Below are 18,860 nucleotides of genomic sequence, written 5' to 3'. Positions count from 1 at the left end.
AACAAAGGTCCCTTTTCTTCAATTTCTTTATGCCAATCTTCATTTGTCGTCACGAGCTTTAAGAAGATTGGAAACGATATTGGACGGAAAGAATCAACTTTTCGAACAAATCGAAAACCTGAACGAAAAGTTGGGTGGATACGATTTGGAGAGACGGGAATGGAGGATGTTGAACCGATTCCGATGTGGACATGGCTTCTGTAAACAACAACTACATCGGTGGAATTTCGTTGACTCACCGTTCTGTGACTGTGATAATGTGACTGTTCAAACGATGAATCACATCTTAGACGTTTCTCAGTTGATTTGAGCGATTCAAATTTATTGACGGTGGAGGTCGTTGAGTGGTATGAGAACTTGGATTTAGAAATTTAGTGAATTAATTTAATGAAGATGTAAATGAAAATGTAATATCTGCCATACGATTACTAATAAGGAAGCTGAAGGGCGATTCAAAAAACGTTTGTAACAAATTTTGACCACTCTATTATCAAGGTGTAAATTCTAGCTAACGAAGTAAAAAGAACGGAAAGTAATGATATTTTAAACAAGAGATGTAGTAGATTCAATTACGGTGATATCAAACCTGACATGTTTATCGTCTATCTAAGGTTTAATATCTAAAACTATAGGACTTGGATTTACAAAATCTTGTTTGTGCAGAAACATAAAATACAAATGACATAAAAATCACCAAAGCATGAATGGCTGACAGGTGTCCACTTCTAATAAAGTCATCATCAGTCTCGGTAACAATGAAAATCAATTGATTTTTTGTCTATTTTCCAAAAATTTATTCATTCATAACATTTACATAAATTATTTTTTATTTTTATTCATTTTTTTCTTCTTTCAAATGTTTTCATTATGTTCCTTTTGTATCGTTTCTCTTTGCGGATAAGAAAAACGTAAAATATAAAGTTTTGTTATCACAATAATATGTTCTGGGTTAATAATAACTAAATTTGATGTAAGTATTACAATAATGTGTTGGGTTGTCTATCAACTTAATTTTAGAATTTTTAACTTATTCGTTTAACGTAAACGTAAAATTCTTTTTTGCTTTTTTAACGTTCAAATTCATTTATTAATAGAAATATCAAGCTTTTTTTTGTTATCTTTCTATCTAAAAATATCGCGCGATCTTACTTCTTGTTTCCTTTTCTTTTGTTTTTTTAAGTTCAACTTTTGTCCTTAACTAATCAACTTCAGCAGGTAATTTTACGTTTAATATTTTTTTCATTTTTTTTATAGAATTTTATAAATTCCTAACAATTTTTCATTTTACTAACACACAAAATTGTTTTTAATATTTAGTTTATTAGGTGCATCGTTTATGGTTTATTTGGGAAAGTTTCTATTATTAGTTTAGTAATCTATTAAAGGATTAGACATTTTTGTATTTCGTATAATTTTATTGATTCCGAGTGAATAATTTTACATTCCGTAGATTAGAGTAAATATAGTGGTTAATGTCAACCAAATTTGTGTCTATAAGCTTGCTTCAGCTGTTTTTATCAGATGATCCAATCACCCACTCTGCTCATGAGACAGGCGCAGCGAGAAAAAGAGAATAAACTAGCTAATCAAACATTGTCATTTTCCTTATTTGAGGGAGCTTGAACCAATCGGATGGTAGTATCTGTCTTACAGAAGGAAAATTTACTGTTATTTGCACATGATTCATACGTCTTAAAACCACGGGTACTATAGTCGCACTGGTAGTAGTATAACCATATGGACAATGTGATTGAGTACATGAGTATACCACGGCTGGTAAAACCGTTTAATTAGTCATTCGGTTGACATTTATTGCAGTCAAACTTTCTAATCTTCAAACCCTCAAAAAATTTCATTTTACAGTCGTTTCATTTTACACCATTTCAATCCGATTCATGGGATTTTGTACCACCACAAAATAGCATAGAATAGAACTACTTACTTTAGTACTGGCTGGACTCATATTTCTGTCAAGAGTTCTCGATGATTTGGGAAGATTTAAAACATAGAGAAAACGTTTTGAAAAAAAAAAATCAAGTTGCGCCTCACTGTATTTGTATCTTAGAGGAATCGTCAAATCTACGCTGTATTATTGAATCTTACTCATTCTATGTACGTTATGTATACACCTATTCAGATTGGCAACAATCTTTTTTTTTCTATCTCAAGTTCTATGTGAGCAAAAGACTTAACCTTATACAGCGAAATGAATACCAAACGTCCAAACGAATGAAGAAAAAGATTTTGTAACAATCATTAAGCGATATTGTGAACGAAATGAGTAACAGATAATTGCATCACGATCCGTCTACCGTTTCATGAGTAAAATTCTCTGCTCACAGTTTGAGTTGAATTGTTTTTTAACAGGTACACTCTCATTGTATTACAAAATTGCACGTAAAACTGGATAATTTAATATATTTCTAAGAAGTAGTTTTTACAAAGGAAAATTGAACGTTAAAGGAATGAAAATTTCCTCTTGGAAAGCAGCTAATTTGAAAATGTTTCGAGAATTAAGCACTTGAACGAAAATTGACTCCTTGTGTAAAATGAATTCGTTGCTGGGTCATTTGAAGTACTACGTTTTCCACTTGTAAATAAAATTCACTCGGATGTAAAGAGAGTTCCGCTATGACATAGTTTCTGGCTAAGTAAATTTTAGATTTTTTTGTCCACTTTTCTTTTGTTGATTTTAGTTTCATTTTTATAATGTGAATTTGATTGTATATAGTGTTGATATCATGGAATCGATATATTTATGTTGTATAATAATAGGTTTTCACGCAAAAAAGCACTTTTTTCATTACCCTCAACTGATTAACTTTTCATTTTTTGTTTTTTTTTATTACTTGTCAACTAGATATAAAAAATATACATTGATCTATATTCATCATCATCATCATCATCATCATCATAATCATCATCATTTTGTTGTTGTATTAATCCGAATTTATAGCTACAAGAGTTCTACTAAATTTAATCTGTTTGCAATTTTTATACATCGTAAATTGTATGGTTTTAAGTTTCAGTCTTAAAATTAAAATAAGAAAACTAAAGTTTTTAAGAGTAAATGGATAATACATACAACACAAAGCGAATTTTATTTATTTAAAAAGTTTATTTTATGTGTATTTAGGTGTACGTACGTATCTGTTTTGTGTAAAAGAAATTTAGCAACAGAAATTGCCTTTTGCTGTGACGAAAATTCCATCTACTGCAATCATAAGAAAGAGTGCATGAGAGAATGGCAGAGCTGATCGATGTTGATTTTCCGATTTGTTCTTGTAAACTTATGAGCATTTACTAAGTAAATCTTAAAAATACGATGATAGAGTGTGTGTGTTTGTGTAGCAATTCCTTACGATTTAGAGTATTTTTGGGCATCTACTCTACGGTGACTTAAAAACAGAAAAAAGGGATGGCATTTTTGCGAACATTCCATCAATCTATTGTTCCATCACTACAATGTCAATGAAAAGTACAATTGAACATTTAGATTTGACTGGCCTTGGCTCTGTCTAATTTCTGGGATAGACATATAGACCATCGCTTTGACGAAGTACATACCCACTTGTAAATCAGCCTTTCATAAGGTCGAGACTTGAAACCGATTACAAATTTACCCAAGACGAAAAATGTTTGTTCTGGCCATTTTTGTTCTTCGGCCCTAGGAAGTCTTAAATGGCCGTGTGTCAGTAAGAAACCAGATAGTAATCAAAGTGAAGGTATAAGTGCCACGCCACATAAAGAATGAAATTGAAAAAAATTCTAATCCAAGAGTCTGTCGTGACCTTACAATTTCAAGTTCTGACTTTTAAACTTATCAACGCCAACGCCATGAAATTCATCAAAAAATTTTCCAATTTCAAAATTCATTCGGCAACAATACCTTTCTCGACCTTTTCTTATGTCACCACTTTTGCTCCCAAATGTGCCTTAATTGACTGAGATAAGCACTGGTGATAGCCCTCCTAGAAGAAGTGCCCGGACAAACATTTGTCGTCTTATTTAGTGTATGGCACAGGTTTCACAGGCCTTACAGGATAATGATATGCGAGTGAGATCTCGTTAATTCGACAATTAGACAGAAACGCGCCAAGGCGTTCAGCAGAACCGTGTTTAATTGAACTTTAAAGCCTGGGAATCATTTAGACAATTTCCGGCGAGTGGGAATCGTAAAATCAACTACAAAGAGTCTGAAAAATGTTGTCGATAAGAATGTCTATCGTCTTTAAATACTGGAAGTTATTGAACTGATAAGCCAAAATATTTACAAATTATACGATGGATGGCTCAAGTAATCTTGTAGTTTTTTTTAGTTCATCAATGAGAAGACGTCTTTTTTTATTTGAACACTTAACGGCTTTGAAAAACAAAAAATAAAAGTTGGCACGACCGAAATAGAAAATAAGAAAAAATCGACTTCTTCAAAATACACGCTCGTCTGGCCCTATCTTACTTGAATGCCTGAGCCCTTTTCTCCCATTCAGCTCTTCTCTGTAAGATCCCCTTAAATTCACCCTTCTCACTGTTCTCGGCACTTAACTTTTCAGCGACCACGCTAATTGTATGTCGATTGTTGTTAAGACTTCCGCCGTTTTCATTGTTATTTTGTTCTGATGGAGTGTTTACAGTCGCTGCTGATGGTGGAGAAGGAATAGCAGTTTTACGGATCTCCGAGAATGTTGACGTATTCCGATAGTTGTTCACATTTCCGAACCGGCTGGGCATCATAAATGGTTTCGGTGTTATTATATTCGACTTACGGAAATCGGCACCAGATATTCCGGTTTCCTTCTTAGATTTCTCTTCCGGTTTGCTTTGCGCCTCTGCCTTCGGCAGTTTGTCCAATTTCTCTTCGCTAGAGGACTGATTTTCTTTGTCGCTGTCAAGATTCGATCCAGCTTTGTCCGCAATTGGCTTTGTGCTAACTTTTTCGAGTTCATCGTGCACTTGGAAGTCTTCATCTTTGACTTTTAACGATCTTCGAGCGAATACTTTCATCAATTCCGGGGTATCTTCTTTATTGTTGTTCGACTGTGACAACGATTTCTTTCGAAGAACAACCACATTTTCATCGTCCATGGACTTTTGCAGCTGTTCCGATTTACCCTCATCCGAAATCGATCGTTTTCGCTCCGCTTTCAATTCCTCGATTTTCTTTTCGAACTTCAGTTTTTCGTCGGATACCGACTTCCGCCGCTCGATGACAACATTTTCATTAACCGCTGATTTGGCATTTTTCACCGCATCCGACATTGACGATGAGGACGTAGTTCGCTCGAATGTTCTTTTGATTGGTGATAACGGAGCAAAGTTCGAAACACTTTCCGTCGATTTAGTTAACGAACTTTGTTTGTTGAATTGTGGATGTTGTGGGGCAACGGTCGTTGGTGATGTTGCTGGTTTGGTCTCTGCAATCTCGACACTTTCGTTGCTAAATCTTCGTTCCTTAGCTTCAACCGCATCTGCTTCTTTGGCATTCTTTGATAGAACAACATGACTGCTTTTCGGTCGCGCAGCGTCGATTCGATTCAATTGGATTTTCATAAATTCAGGCACCTTGCCTTCGCCACTTGTGTCTGGTGAAAGTTTAGTTTTGCTTGACGGTGAGGAAGGTGTCGATGGTGACGACGTTGAACTGGATGTATCTCTATCTGTCCAGGATTCAGCGATCGAATTTCTAATAACATCATGTGTCGGGCTGGTAGTGATTGCAGTCACTGACACGTTGTTTTTGTTCTTGATCTCAAACAGGTCATTGGTCGATGATTTCTTTAGCACAGTGACGAAGGACGATTTCATTATTTTGTCAATGTTGTCCTCGATTTGGGTAATATTTTGATTTCCTACCGTAGGAATTGTGGTCGGCGATTTTGTCGTCAAAATTATGTTTTTCTTGAACATACCCGGATTCACCTCGTCTTTCGGTCGTATCAAATTGTTGTCATTGATTTCAAACTTGAGGCTACTATTGCTGGAGAATTCTTGGCTGCCTTTTACGAATTCACGACTTGTGGATATAAACGCAGGCTTCACTCCGAGAAATTTGGGCTTCTCGAATTGTCTGGCTAAAGTCAAATCTGGCAGACTCGGCATGGAATTTTGCAGATTGTCCACGGAATCTTCTTTGTAAATCCTGAAGCTTTTGGACTTTTCAACAGCTTTTCGTTTCGGTGATTGAGGATCACATTTTGCGTCAATTTTCGATAAAATGCCCGACACTCTCGAACTGCGAACTTTCAGTTCTTCAGGCCAAACACTTTTGGGTGGAGACGTCGAAACGTCTTCGCTAGAGAATTTCTTGAACCTGATTGCCGTTTGCATTGAACTCTCTTCACTCCGTTGCTGAGATAATTTAATGAATTTACTTTCACGTACAATCACCGTTGGTTCTTCGTCAACTTTTGTTTCGCTTGTTCCACTCGACGCAAATTTATGAGCTGATTTCGGTGAATAACGGAACGATTTAGGATCGTCAATGGATGGTGACTTCTTCGGTGATTTGGGTGGCAATTTTTCACTCGCTGGTTCTTCTGTCTGTGCTTCCACTTTAATGGAAGGTAATGTTGCTTCAGGTGTCGGTGAGACAGAGATTTCTTGTGGAAGTACACGCTGTCTCGCAGCTGGTCCTGATCGCGGTTTATCACTTTTAACAATCGGCTTTATTGGCTTTTCCGGTGGTTCATTGGAAAGGTACGTGTTCAGAACTGAACCAGCTGCGGTAGACGTACTTTCGAATGGTTTTGTTTCAACTAGCAGTTTTGTCTGAGAGATCGTTTCCTCTCTCTTTGTCAGATTTTCTTTTATGTCTGCTTTGAACGACGTTTTATTCGTTGCAGTCAAATCAATCACATGCACTTCGGGACCTTTTTGCGTATAGCCACCCCTGCTATCAATACGCTTTATTTCAGTATCGATGAACGCGGCGCTATCGTCTATCTCGTCGACATTCTTCTTCTTTTTAGTACTACGATTGAGCAAACGTTTGAAGAAGCTGTCCTCATCTTTACGTTCCAGTGTAGAATTTTCGCTAGACGATTCGTGAGCTTCAAAATCGTGACTTTTCGACAAATGTTTGTTAACATAAACGGTAGTCGAAGACGACGTTTGGCTTGTCTTGGTAGTTACTGTTTTTGTAGTACTGGTGGATGTTGTCGAGTGTTTCTCGATCATTTTCGCATTCATTCCAGGTGGAAGAGATTGAGATTTAAGTTTAGCTGGAATATCTGTAAATAGATGAGTGTGTGAGCGCTTCGTTACACTTGACTCACAGTATGGTTTGTCTTACCTGTAACTTCCAACAATGATGATCTTAAAATGTCTTCATTCACTTCTGGAGTTGATGGAAGAATGGTAGCGACATTGCTCTGTAACGTAATGAATCGAATGTCAAATGTATTTTCAGTGAAATCTTATCTAGCAAAAGCTAACCAGCTTACCAAGCTTACCTCATTCGGCTTACGGTGTCGTGTAGGTCCTTTCTTCTTATTAGGCCGAACAGCCATCTTATGTCTAGCTGCCGAATGGCTGAGTCGAGAACCATTCGATGTTATCGACATATCCAAATCTACTTCATCCGAACTGCGTGACGTATTCTGCGACGAAAATCTACTCGACGTGAAACTAATTTGTTGAACACTGGTATCGCCAGCACCGGAATTTCCGAATCCCACAGACGATTCATCGTCCATATCCGAACTGACCATGCTCAGCAGACTCAGAGAGCCTTCACTCTGATTGATAGCATTTTCCTTGCGTTGCGGTGTGATGGGGCTGCGTGGTAGTCCAAGATCTTCGTCGGATGTGTCTGGCCGTGGTCGACGTTTTCGTAATGCGTCGACAAGTTCAGCCTAGTGTTGGAAGGAAGAAAGAAAGAGTTTAGTATGGTTACAGACGATTTTATCTTTAAATGTTTTCTGGTAAACACAAAGCCAGGACTACATGACGAAATACTGGCGACAAAAATCCGGAGTCTCAAATTCCGACCCAAAATGTGAAGGTTGACGAATTGAGAAACGGCATATATCATCTGTTACCGACAGCATGGCAATAATAGATGATTACATCCGGTTATGGTGTCTTATATAGTTAGACTTTTGATGGAACGAATTAAGTACAAGATTTGTTTGCATCAAGTAAATAGACGATACTATGCATTAACAAACGAAGTACCAGATTTAAAGATTTTATCAATATGGTCGTGTCTACAAGAATATTACAATTAAGTGAAATGGACCATCTGACAATCTGTAACTTCTTGTGTTTTGGTAAAAAAAAAGAAGAAAAGACAAAGATGATGACAAAACATTTCGAAACGTTTGAACATTTTAATACACTGGTACGCCTAACGTCTCGTTGTAGCACTACTTCACTACCACTGACAAGTGAAATTATAAAGCCAAAATCTAACAAGTTCTGTTATTGAAAGTTGACTCATTGTGTTGTTTATATTGCAAAAACCATAAACACAAAGCTGTTCAGATTAATTAGATTCACTGAGACCACAATCTTAAACACCATTTTGGTTCGTTACATACTGAACTGATGTCATAATTCCATTTGTATCATATTTATTGCAACTACCAGAAGAAGTATTAAATTACCGAGTCGAGAAAACAAGAAATCACACACACATATGCTGTTCGGAAAGCGAGGAGTTATTAATTTCGGGATATATTATGATCAAAATGACCAAAATGATTACCCAAATCTTCCTAGTTATTGCACACTTATAAAATAAACATCCAATATTCGCGTTGTCGTTGTCATTTTTCATCCGAATCGTCATTTTATCGACTAATTAATTCAGGCACATTCATGTTTAACGCTTAAAACTATCAATCAACTATGCAACACTTGATTTTATTACCTTCTGATCTTTACTGAACATATTCATAACTCGATAATGTATCGTCCAAATAGAATCAAATTTATAATCTCTTGGATTTAACTCGGATTTAATCAATAGACTGGTCGAACAGCGAAAGAATCAACATGATCGATTGGATCAGACTGTTTGGTTGGATAGAATTCTAAACAGAATCAACCTCGGGTTTCTAAAAAACTATTATTGCTTCTACTTAAATATACAACAAATGATTTCATTCAATAAATAATACGTACTCATTCGACGATGTGTGTACATTATAGCGTCACACATGTGGATAAATAAAATATAAAAAAAAATTGTTTTCATAATTTATTTACACTTTGATGGTTTGGTAAAGAATTACAAATATTTTTTTTTTTCATTTAAATAATTTCAATTTTATTTTTAAAATTAAATTTTACTCCACGAACATATCGATGCATCAAAGCATTAAGTTAGATTTTATCAACAATAGATTACATTATGTTCAACGCAGTGGATTGGATTTCCATCAAATGTGGTTGAAGTGCATGGAAGGAAAATGTTCAACAAAAATAATATTTTTTCAAAAGTATAAATGAAATAAATAAATAAGACTGCGGTGAACATGGTATCTATATATCGTTGTCGGTGAACTCAACAAATTAATTTACATTCATTTATACATGGGATCGCACACTCATATTGATCATCATCATTAGTAAGGAATGCTACGAAGAGAGCCCACACGTCTTCTTTTTTTTGACATGTATGCAAATTAAGAGCAAGCTTGTGACTCATTTTTATTTGTTTTGATTTGTTTTTTACTTTTTATTTTACTTTTTAAAATGAATTGCATGTATTCATATCGGTAAGATTTATAATCCCATTTGTAAATGATATCTCATTTAGGAGGAGCTCTATTGAAGAAGATACGAAAATGGAAACTCAATATTGTTCTTTCTATTCGACAATAAAACTTATGTTCATTTTTGAATAAAATTTTGGATACAAATTATTTGTCATACTCATGTAGCAAATTTGTCAAAAAATTGTACTTTAAATGTTCTTTAAAATTAAGCAAAATTAAAGAGTCAACATGTAATGCATGATAGTCATGATAAGCATGATAGTCATCTGCTATTGTCAGACATGATAAAAAAGCAACGACCTTACGCCTTTGCCATCTTTTATAGTAAAATGTATAATAATGAGACTAATGAAGTAAAAGATTTTGCATGTTTTGAAAGTATTTCGTTCAAATCAAGTAATAGATTCGATAATAATTCTGGCGAACTGCGTGACCATCTTTCACGGCTAAAGTTACTTAAAACTAATTTTAGCCCTGAATGAATGCACCTTGTTCACGACAGAGTAAAGTTAACCAGGCAGGAGCGCATATTTGACTAGGGACCTGAATAATCTAGTAGCCCTATATATTTTGCGAATAATTTTTTTTGAAAGGGCATTTATTGCCATTTTAAAGGGCATTTATTGCCAAGTTTTTTAACTAGAACTCACCCACAGCGCAAGGCTAATAGACTCAAACAGAAAAAAAGTTCACAAACAAAGCCAACGCTTTTACCTTTCCTAGGGCTCACGTGAATGAATTGAGAAGAAGAATGCCTCAATGCATGGAAAGAACGATCCGAAGTTTGGTGTGAGTCTAGTTTAGTTGGGTTCGTTTATTTGTTTGTTGATTCTGTTTGAATGAGTTTTTTCTGTTTTTTTGCCACATATGGACCACACTACTCTTGTATGCCACTGTACTCTCGTTACATACCTTGTTCTGTATGAGGATGGGTATGGGTAACACAACATACCTCGTTCTTTTTGAAAAAAGACAGGTAACACAACGCGCTCTGTTCTGAATTAAGTATGAGCAACACTACATACCTTGTTCTAAGTGAAGGATGGGTGACATAACATTCCTTACTCTTTATAAAAAGAACGGGTAACATTGCACATCCGTGAACGACGCGGCATACCTTATTTTGAGGTAACACTGTACCACTTAAAGACTTTACCCAAAATAATGGGTCGCTACACTAACACACTGATAAAAAAATGTCGTCAACATACATCCAGTATGTCTGAAATGGCTGGCAGACAGCTTCATTTCTGCCTTACTTCGTATATGTATATTCCAACGTCTGGCAAGTATATCGTACATGTTCCACGTACAAACATACGAGTGACACGAATAGTCACGAGCAATACGTACGACTATACGTCGGACATGTACGATATACATGTCAGATGTTGGATATACATGTCAGACGTTGGAATATACATATCTGAAGTAAAGCAGAAATGAAGCTGTCTGCCAGCCATTTCATACATACTGGACGTAAATTTTTTTATCAGTGCACCTTCATTACAGATACCTTAGATGCAGGTACAAGTGCGGATGTTGACGAAGTTAAAAGTCGACAATGAAAAGCCGGGAAGAAACAATGGCAAAGATCGATTCAAGAGTCGGGTCAAATTTTCACTTCCTGTTGGTCTGTTAGCTCAAGAAAATTCTGCCAAAGGACAATTTCAAAGTTAGGCGATATTTTCATTTTTCCATTGTTTTTCGATCAATTTTGCTTCAACCGTGCTTGAATCGAGTAAATCAAATGCTATGTTCGTTTGCTGAGAATTCAGTATTCCTGCTTGGTACGAATGAGTTCCAGATTCCCGAAGCATACCATTTTGTACCGAAATTGAAGTCGGACCTAGAGTTCTGGATCAATTTTTTGATTTCTGTGTTCCAATGAACGAACGGATGAACGAGTGAATCGGCTGTCAATGGTTTTCTGTGATGATGAGTGAGTAAGTAGAGTGCTAGTGAATGTTTTGATTCTTGTCTGCCACGCTTCGGGTTTTTTCGAAGTGGCATTACTCTCATGTCCAAACTTTCCATCAGATGATGGCATTTGTCTATGTAAATTTTCAAATATTTATTCAACCGGAAATTTACTGCTGTCTTGTGTAAGAGGCTAGCGGAAACAACTGAAGATAGTCAGTCCACTCTGACTTTTGGACCGCCGCTAGTTCTCGAGGTCGAAACAGCCTTCTTCTTCTCAATTCATTCACTAAACGTGAGCCCTGGGAAAGGGAAAAGCGTTGGTTTTGTTTGTGAACTTATATTCTGTTTTAGTCTAATAGCCTTGCGCTGTGGGTGAGTTCTAGTGTTGCATTTAGTCCGTTGCCAAATCGCAACGTTAAAAACCTTGGCAATAAATGCCCTTTCAAATGATGATGACTAGATCACGCTAGTCGCTGACCGCCAATGAATCCCGAGGTCGAAACAGCATCTTTGCTTCACTATTTTTCACTTCACGTGATCAGATCAAGTTGTGTAAGCGAAGAGCTGTTTGCTCTGTTTGTTTGTTTTTTGACTCGGTTTAGTATTAATAGCCTCGCGCTGTGGGTGAGTTCCAGTGTAGCATTCGGTCCGGTGCCAAATCGCAACGTAAAAAAACTAGGCACGGCCTCTTCTAATAATTTTTCAATTTATGTCAGTGTTCATTTGAGTTCATTTTCATACAGTGTATTAGGTCCCTTATTTGACGTTTCGAAAATGAACCGCTCCTGCCTGGTTGATTTTACTCTGCCGTGACCTGGTTTCAAAAATGTAGGGACTAACGGCTACGTTACTTGTTGTTGACCGCAACGAAAAAAATAAAACGATGAGCTACAACTAATGTTAGCCATTACAACGAAACTAATGTTAGTAAAAGATTTCGCGTCAATCTGCTAAACTAGAAAATTTGATCATTAAATTAGCTTACCGACTGCACAATGATTTGATATACAAATCACAGTGAAGAAGTTACGCGTGAATTATCTGAATCAAATGTATTTTTAAAGGAGTGGAAGTAATATAATAAATTACAGGCACACATTTTCATTAGTCTTCATTTCATCTTCATTAGATGCAAACAAAATAGACTTTAATCCGAACGCATGTTGTTCCGAAATGATAATCAAGTAGTGCAAAACGTAAAAGTCCGTCGTCTGACGATAAAAAATTACGGGAAAGCGACTGCGAAAGCTTACATTCAATGCTATATTTCCCCTCATGTTTACTGTACGGATAGCTTCTTATGGTTATTGTGACATATTTTTCAGTTAAGCTAAAAGTCGCGGGATCGGTATAAGGAAACATTTCTGTCCATGATTAAGCTTTTTCTTCTTGACAGAGTATTGTTTCTGCAGAATTGTAAAAATGAAAAATTATACCTCAAGTAAATACCTCAAGTGTTTGCTGCACGTACGCACATTAAATATTGATTTTTGTTTAAAACCATTTCCCTAACATTTTCAACATCAACATCCACAGCCACATTTTCTTCAATTAAATAAAATGAAAAATTGTCTCCCCGTTCAAAGTTGATTTCACTAGCATCATACAATGTACATACACATACCGCCCACCCGCCCATTTGAAATTGCATTTATATATTTCTCACTTCTCGCTTGATATCACTAAATTGAAAATGTTATCGGAAGTTTTTGTATACATGAAAACATACATCTGAAGCGGAAACAAGGTCCGGAAACAGTTCCAGTGATAAAAAAAATATGTGAACACATTAATATGCCAATCTTATGAATGATACGGTAAATTTTAGCTGCGCACAATTTCATTTATTATGTTTTGGTTTGATTATGACAACAATTTAAGGCATTTAACTCAATTTACAGTGTCTGTTGAATCCGAGATAGGGAGTAGTGTTCAGACAATGTCGGTTCAATGAACTTGACGGGAATGTTAATAGATCCACACCAACGATCGGAGACCTGGCGGTGGTGATGTTAATACGACATTGTTAATGCGTTTAAAAGTTTCGTCTTTCAAATTAAAGTGAAGTGGCTGTGAGGAATTTTCACGTTTACCGATTGCGAGGTGTTTTGAAGAAACCGATAGCTGAAGAGCATATGTGTGCAAACAAATTATGCAAAGAAGATGGTGATTGATTGATGTAAATGTCTGAGTTTAATAAAGAACACTCAACCATCTCGACACATGGTTAGTGTCTGTGAATAATATTATTGTTAAAATTGATGTACAAGGCTGGATGAACTTATCCAACTGTAATTACGTGTACGGTGTACCCCGGCATTTTTTTTTTAATAATTAGTTTTTCCGAATAAGTTGGTCGGTGTATTTGTTTACAGAGAGACATTGAGCCATTGAAACGCAAAATAATTATTTTTCTTTCAAACAATTTTTCTTTATTTTCAAATGAAATATGAGAAGAAATTTTTTTTTTTCTTTCTTTTGAGCTACATTTCCGAGTGTACACACAATTAGCATATAATGCTCATGGAAACAAAAATATTTCGAAAAATTTTCAGGTTGAGAAGAGAATTTAATTATATTTTGAGAATGAGGTTTTCTAATTATAAAATTTTTTGTTTTACGATAACCGACTTTTCACCATAATATGTTCCGCAGAAACAATTTATGAATTTCATTTAAATGAATTCCATAGTCCTTGCAAAAAAAATGCATCAGTGGAAGCATAGGGGGAAGACAAATCGGTTATCGACAATGTAGAAGAAACATGCCAATCTGTCTTAGGGTCGGTCGATTTTTGAATATTTTCCATCCGAGCTTCTGGACCTAGCTGATCCGACTCAGCGAAGTCTGAAGAAAATTTTAAAACCAAAAAAAAATATTTTCAAAATGTTTTATGCTTTGCCTAAGACGATTTTTTGAAAATCTTCTAGTTTTCGAGGTAACAACACTCTAAAGGCTTTCTTGTCTATGCCAAAAAGTGAATTGTTGGTAAAACGGTCTTAGTATAAAATACAGGGTCTACTCAAATAAACAAACCCAAAAGACACATCCTTTTAGTGAGGAAAATACTTTTTCCGGGTAAAAAAGTTTAGCAGGTTTCCGATATTTTTATTTGAGAGAGGTTTCTATTGCAGATTTTTCCACAAAATGAGTTTAAATTTTGTCGCACAATAGCTCATTTTAAAGCTACGTTGATAGGGAATCAAGAAGTAAAAAGATTTGGAGAAAAGTTTTAAATGCGGTCGAATTTTTGGCATAGACAAGAAAGCCTTTAGAGTGTCGATACCTCGAAAAACTAGAAGATTTTCAAAAAATCGTCTTGGGCAAAGCATAGAACATTTTTGAAAATATTTTTTTTGGTCTTAAAATTTTCTTTAGACTTCGCTGAGTCGGATCAGCTAGGTCCAAAAGCTCCGATGGAAAATATTCAAAAATCGACCGACCCTACTGTCTAGTGTTCCTTTGGGTACCGAAATATACGTGGTAACAAATGAAGTAAAAGATTTCGTATCAAGCAAGAAAAAGTAGTCCTAAACTACATAAGAAGCAGAAACAGATTTATTGATTTGACCATGATAAGATTTCCGTTTGTCCATTGGTAACTGGAAAAAAGGTTGTCTTATCAGCGCAATAAGGATCAGCGTCCATCGTAAGACTGAATACTGGTAAATCATTAATTGCTGTTAGGGATAAAAGGGCATCAATTTACAAATTTTTGCCCGCTGAACTTGGACTTTTTAATTTTAAATGTTACTCTAGGGCAAAATATACTAAAAACCTTTACAAGTTGACGACCAAAACGCTTGCAGTTTGAATTGCAGGTGGACTATGCGGCCAAATTTCGAGATTAAGTACATTGAAACTTCATTTCCACATTTTTCTAAAGCGTAGCAACAGGACTTCAATATGTATCAGTCACGTGCGATAATGACTAGGCCCTATGGCGAAATTTTTTCGATCTTCTCACATCTTATTGTCATTATGTACATTGACTGATGACGATGCACAGTTCTTAGCTCGCATAGTTTAAATTACACTTCGTAATAAATTGCTGATGTAAATTATGAATTTTGATGTGAGTTCAAAGTACAACTTGTGTTCTACCCTCTCAATTTTACCACAATTTCAGCAACAAAATTCATTACCTTCAATCACCGTAACCAAGGTTGCAATTTAACCACATCATCTCGTTTCAATTTCATGTATGGCAAAATATGCAACAGCAACTTTACGTTTAAGGAGCTTCTAAAACAAATTAACTTATTCGCATAAAACATCAGCGATAATGTGGTTAAAAGTTACGTTACCCGAGAAGCGAATATATTCGCATCGTTCATTGAATTTATTGACACCGCCAAAAAACTGGCTGAATATAAAAATGTACAAAATATACAAACGTAGATAACATAAATACTTAAGACTACTTCCGTCAAACACTAAAAACCAAGCTCCTCTAAAATTAAACTTTTAAACGTCGTTCTATTCTCACACCTAGTCACAACCGCTTTATGCTTATTAATAAGTCTAATCAGCCGAACGATCGGTTGTTCTGATAAATACACATTCGAAAACCGCGGCTCAACCAGCAATTTCATAGTAGTCTCTCGAAAACCGTAAACACTTTCACTTCGAACAAATCTAGGCGAGATAATATCATCAGTCACGTTTCCTTTATACAAATCAAAAGCAAGCATTGCATCAGCTATTGTTCGACGAGTATCCAAACTTTGTAACTTCAGTTGCTTGCATCGATCCTCGTAAGGAGCCAGCCTGTATGTCGTTGCGTTACTACGGCTTTCTAGCAAATAGATAACGAACTGTTTCTGTATAGATTCAATATCGTCTTTGTAGATTTGCGCCGCAGGATTCCAAATTGTTGATGCAAATTCCAGCCTTGGACGTACATAAGCCAAATAGAGTATACGTTGTGTCTCTTTGGTAAAATTGCCGTTGGAAAAATGTTTAATGCATCCAATCATCTGGCGACACTTCATTCCCATATGCTCAATGTGACTGCCCGGGTGAAACCACCTGTTGACCAAAAATCCCAAATCGTTCATTTCTTCGACTCTCTCTATGACGTGATCACCCATTGTGTAATCGGCTTTGATGAACGATGATTCACTTCGGTAAATGCTGAATATGTAACATTTGTCCTTGTTGAATTGAAGACGATTCTCTGTGTTCCATCTATTAACGTTATCGATATCTCGCTGCATTCGATGTATATCGCTGTGATCGAAGATAATGGACGCCAACTTGATGTCATCCGCAAATAGTAGAGGGCACACAAATTCAAGAACGTCGACTACATCATCGATAAACACTGTGAACATTTGTGGGCCTAGAGAACTTCCGGCCGGTACTCCAGATGTAGATTCGTACAATCCGTAACCAAGGTTGCAATTTAACCACATCATCTCGTTTCAATTTCATGTATGGCAAAATATGCAACAGCAACTTTACGTTTAAGGAGCTTCTAAAACAAATTAACTTATTCGCATAAAACATCAGCGATAATGTGGTTAAAAGTTACGTTACCCGAGAAGCGAATATATTCGCATCGTTCATATAATGGGACTTGGTGTTTACTCGCAAAATATATACCACTTAATGTACACTGTACGCGGAATATGATTGAAATCAAAGCGTTTTCGAGAAGACTTAGTAGTGCAGTGATGCAATTTATTCATTAAATGAAATTAAGTACGATTCTTGTGAAAAACGTCCATTTATCAGGTCGTGAGACACGTTTGCGGTCTCGAGAAATGACATAACATTTTCTTGATGATGGCTTATCATATCGGTTTGTGCTGAGTTGAATAAATAAATGTAAATGTACGCAACACTTTGCCGGACGAATTGAAATGAAATTGAATGTAAGAGAAACTACACTGGTGAGATCTACATGGTAGATGTTGAAATCGAAACTGAACAAAAACACTTAACGGCTGCATTAACTCATCTTTGCAAAACGTTTAACATCTTGTACTAATCACATCCGCATCGTTAAATCTATTACTTCAATTGTTTAACATATCTCCCAATATTTATTGCGAAATCTATTACTTCGACCATTATGACATACGCTTTAGAGACAACATGCCAGACCTATTTGCTTACTCTTGTCATTTATGTCGACAGAATACAGATGAATCATTGATACCGACTACAGTTAATCGGTAATTGGATGTGGAAGTTTGAGCATGGATATTTTACTAAAATTTCTAACGCATGGTCTGCAAGCCATCAATGAAGTAACTATAGTACATATCAGTAGGTAATAATAAGAGAGCTTAATCGATTGGTAGATTAGATTTCCAAAATGAAATTTTCTCGATTCGTAACACAAAAATGGCAATAAATTCCATTGCTTCACATCGAGCAATCATGCACAAAGCCAATCAATTTAACAAGGTTCACTTAGGTTCATGCAAAAATTCACTATTAAAACCAATCCACACAGTTGAAAAATATACACAAAATCGATTGGATACATCTTTTACATAGCATTAGCGTCACACTGATGTAACTGGTGAATTAGTCATAATTTAAAGTAATTTAAAATTGAATGAAACTTATTCAGAAACAACACAATGACTGTAATAATACAAGAATAAAGAGAATTAAATACCGCACACGGTGAGACATTAAACGTAACTGCAATTCGATGTTGAAATCAAACATTTATTGCAGCAAATAAGGTCTTGAACACTTGAACACGAAGTACAGTACGTATAAAACAGACATTTTTGTTCGAGTTTTATTTTATTCCGCTATTTTATGACAAACTTAGAGACGACACACAAATATTACTACTCTCATTGTAGCATGACTTTGTATTCCATTTGTTTATTTACCTTCCTTGTCATCTTGAACGAAGAAATAAATAAATAGAAACTTAAGTGCGGATCGTATAAACGCCAGCAGACAATAACTCACAACTGTTGAAGGTGCAATGTAACACTGTGCTCTCGGGTCTGATGGCGTACAGAAAAAATATTCAACCGAGAGATAAAATGATTTAAATTTCCTACAAAAATTACACAAAAAATGTTTTTATTTCAAATAAATTTTATGTAATGGATCGTCTGATTTAATAATATCTCGTTTAAGAATTCATATGATAATGTGAGGAGATACGAATAATGAATGAATAATAAATATACCTAACTCCGACACAAGATATTATGGATCAGGTAATATTAAATGCCG

General features: G+C 35.7%; 1 protein-coding gene across 6 annotated transcripts in view; it reads right to left on the bottom strand.

Annotated features, from left to right (window-relative positions):
- Nucleotides 1–1,051: 1,051 nt before the first annotated feature.
- Nucleotides 1,052–18,860, bottom strand: part of LOC119072386 (serine-rich adhesin for platelets-like) — a 72,194-nt gene continuing 54,385 nt past the window's right edge. For 5 of the 6 annotated variants that reach the window (XM_037177590.1, XM_037177589.1, XM_037177592.1 and 2 more), the window contains 3 exons: nucleotides 7,452–7,853; nucleotides 7,292–7,370; nucleotides 1,052–7,229 (listed from right to left, as the gene is read on the bottom strand). In XM_037177590.1, the coding sequence (XP_037033485.1) occupies nucleotides 4,456–7,229; nucleotides 7,292–7,370; nucleotides 7,452–7,853 (3,255 nt within the window). In that variant the 3' untranslated portion in view covers nucleotides 1,052–4,455. Of the gene's footprint in view, nucleotides 7,230–7,291; nucleotides 7,371–7,451; nucleotides 7,854–8,872; nucleotides 9,021–18,860 lie in introns of those variants that run through there. The other variant, XM_037177594.1, reaches the window with a different exon arrangement.

This window comes from Bradysia coprophila (genome assembly GCF_014529535.1).
Source record: "Bradysia coprophila strain Holo2 chromosome IV unlocalized genomic scaffold, BU_Bcop_v1 contig_81, whole genome shotgun sequence".
Lineage (NCBI taxonomy): Eukaryota > Metazoa > Arthropoda > Insecta > Diptera > Sciaridae > Bradysia > Bradysia coprophila.
The sequence above is the reverse complement of the archived record's forward strand: the minus strand, read 5'-3'. Positions and strand labels throughout refer to the sequence as shown.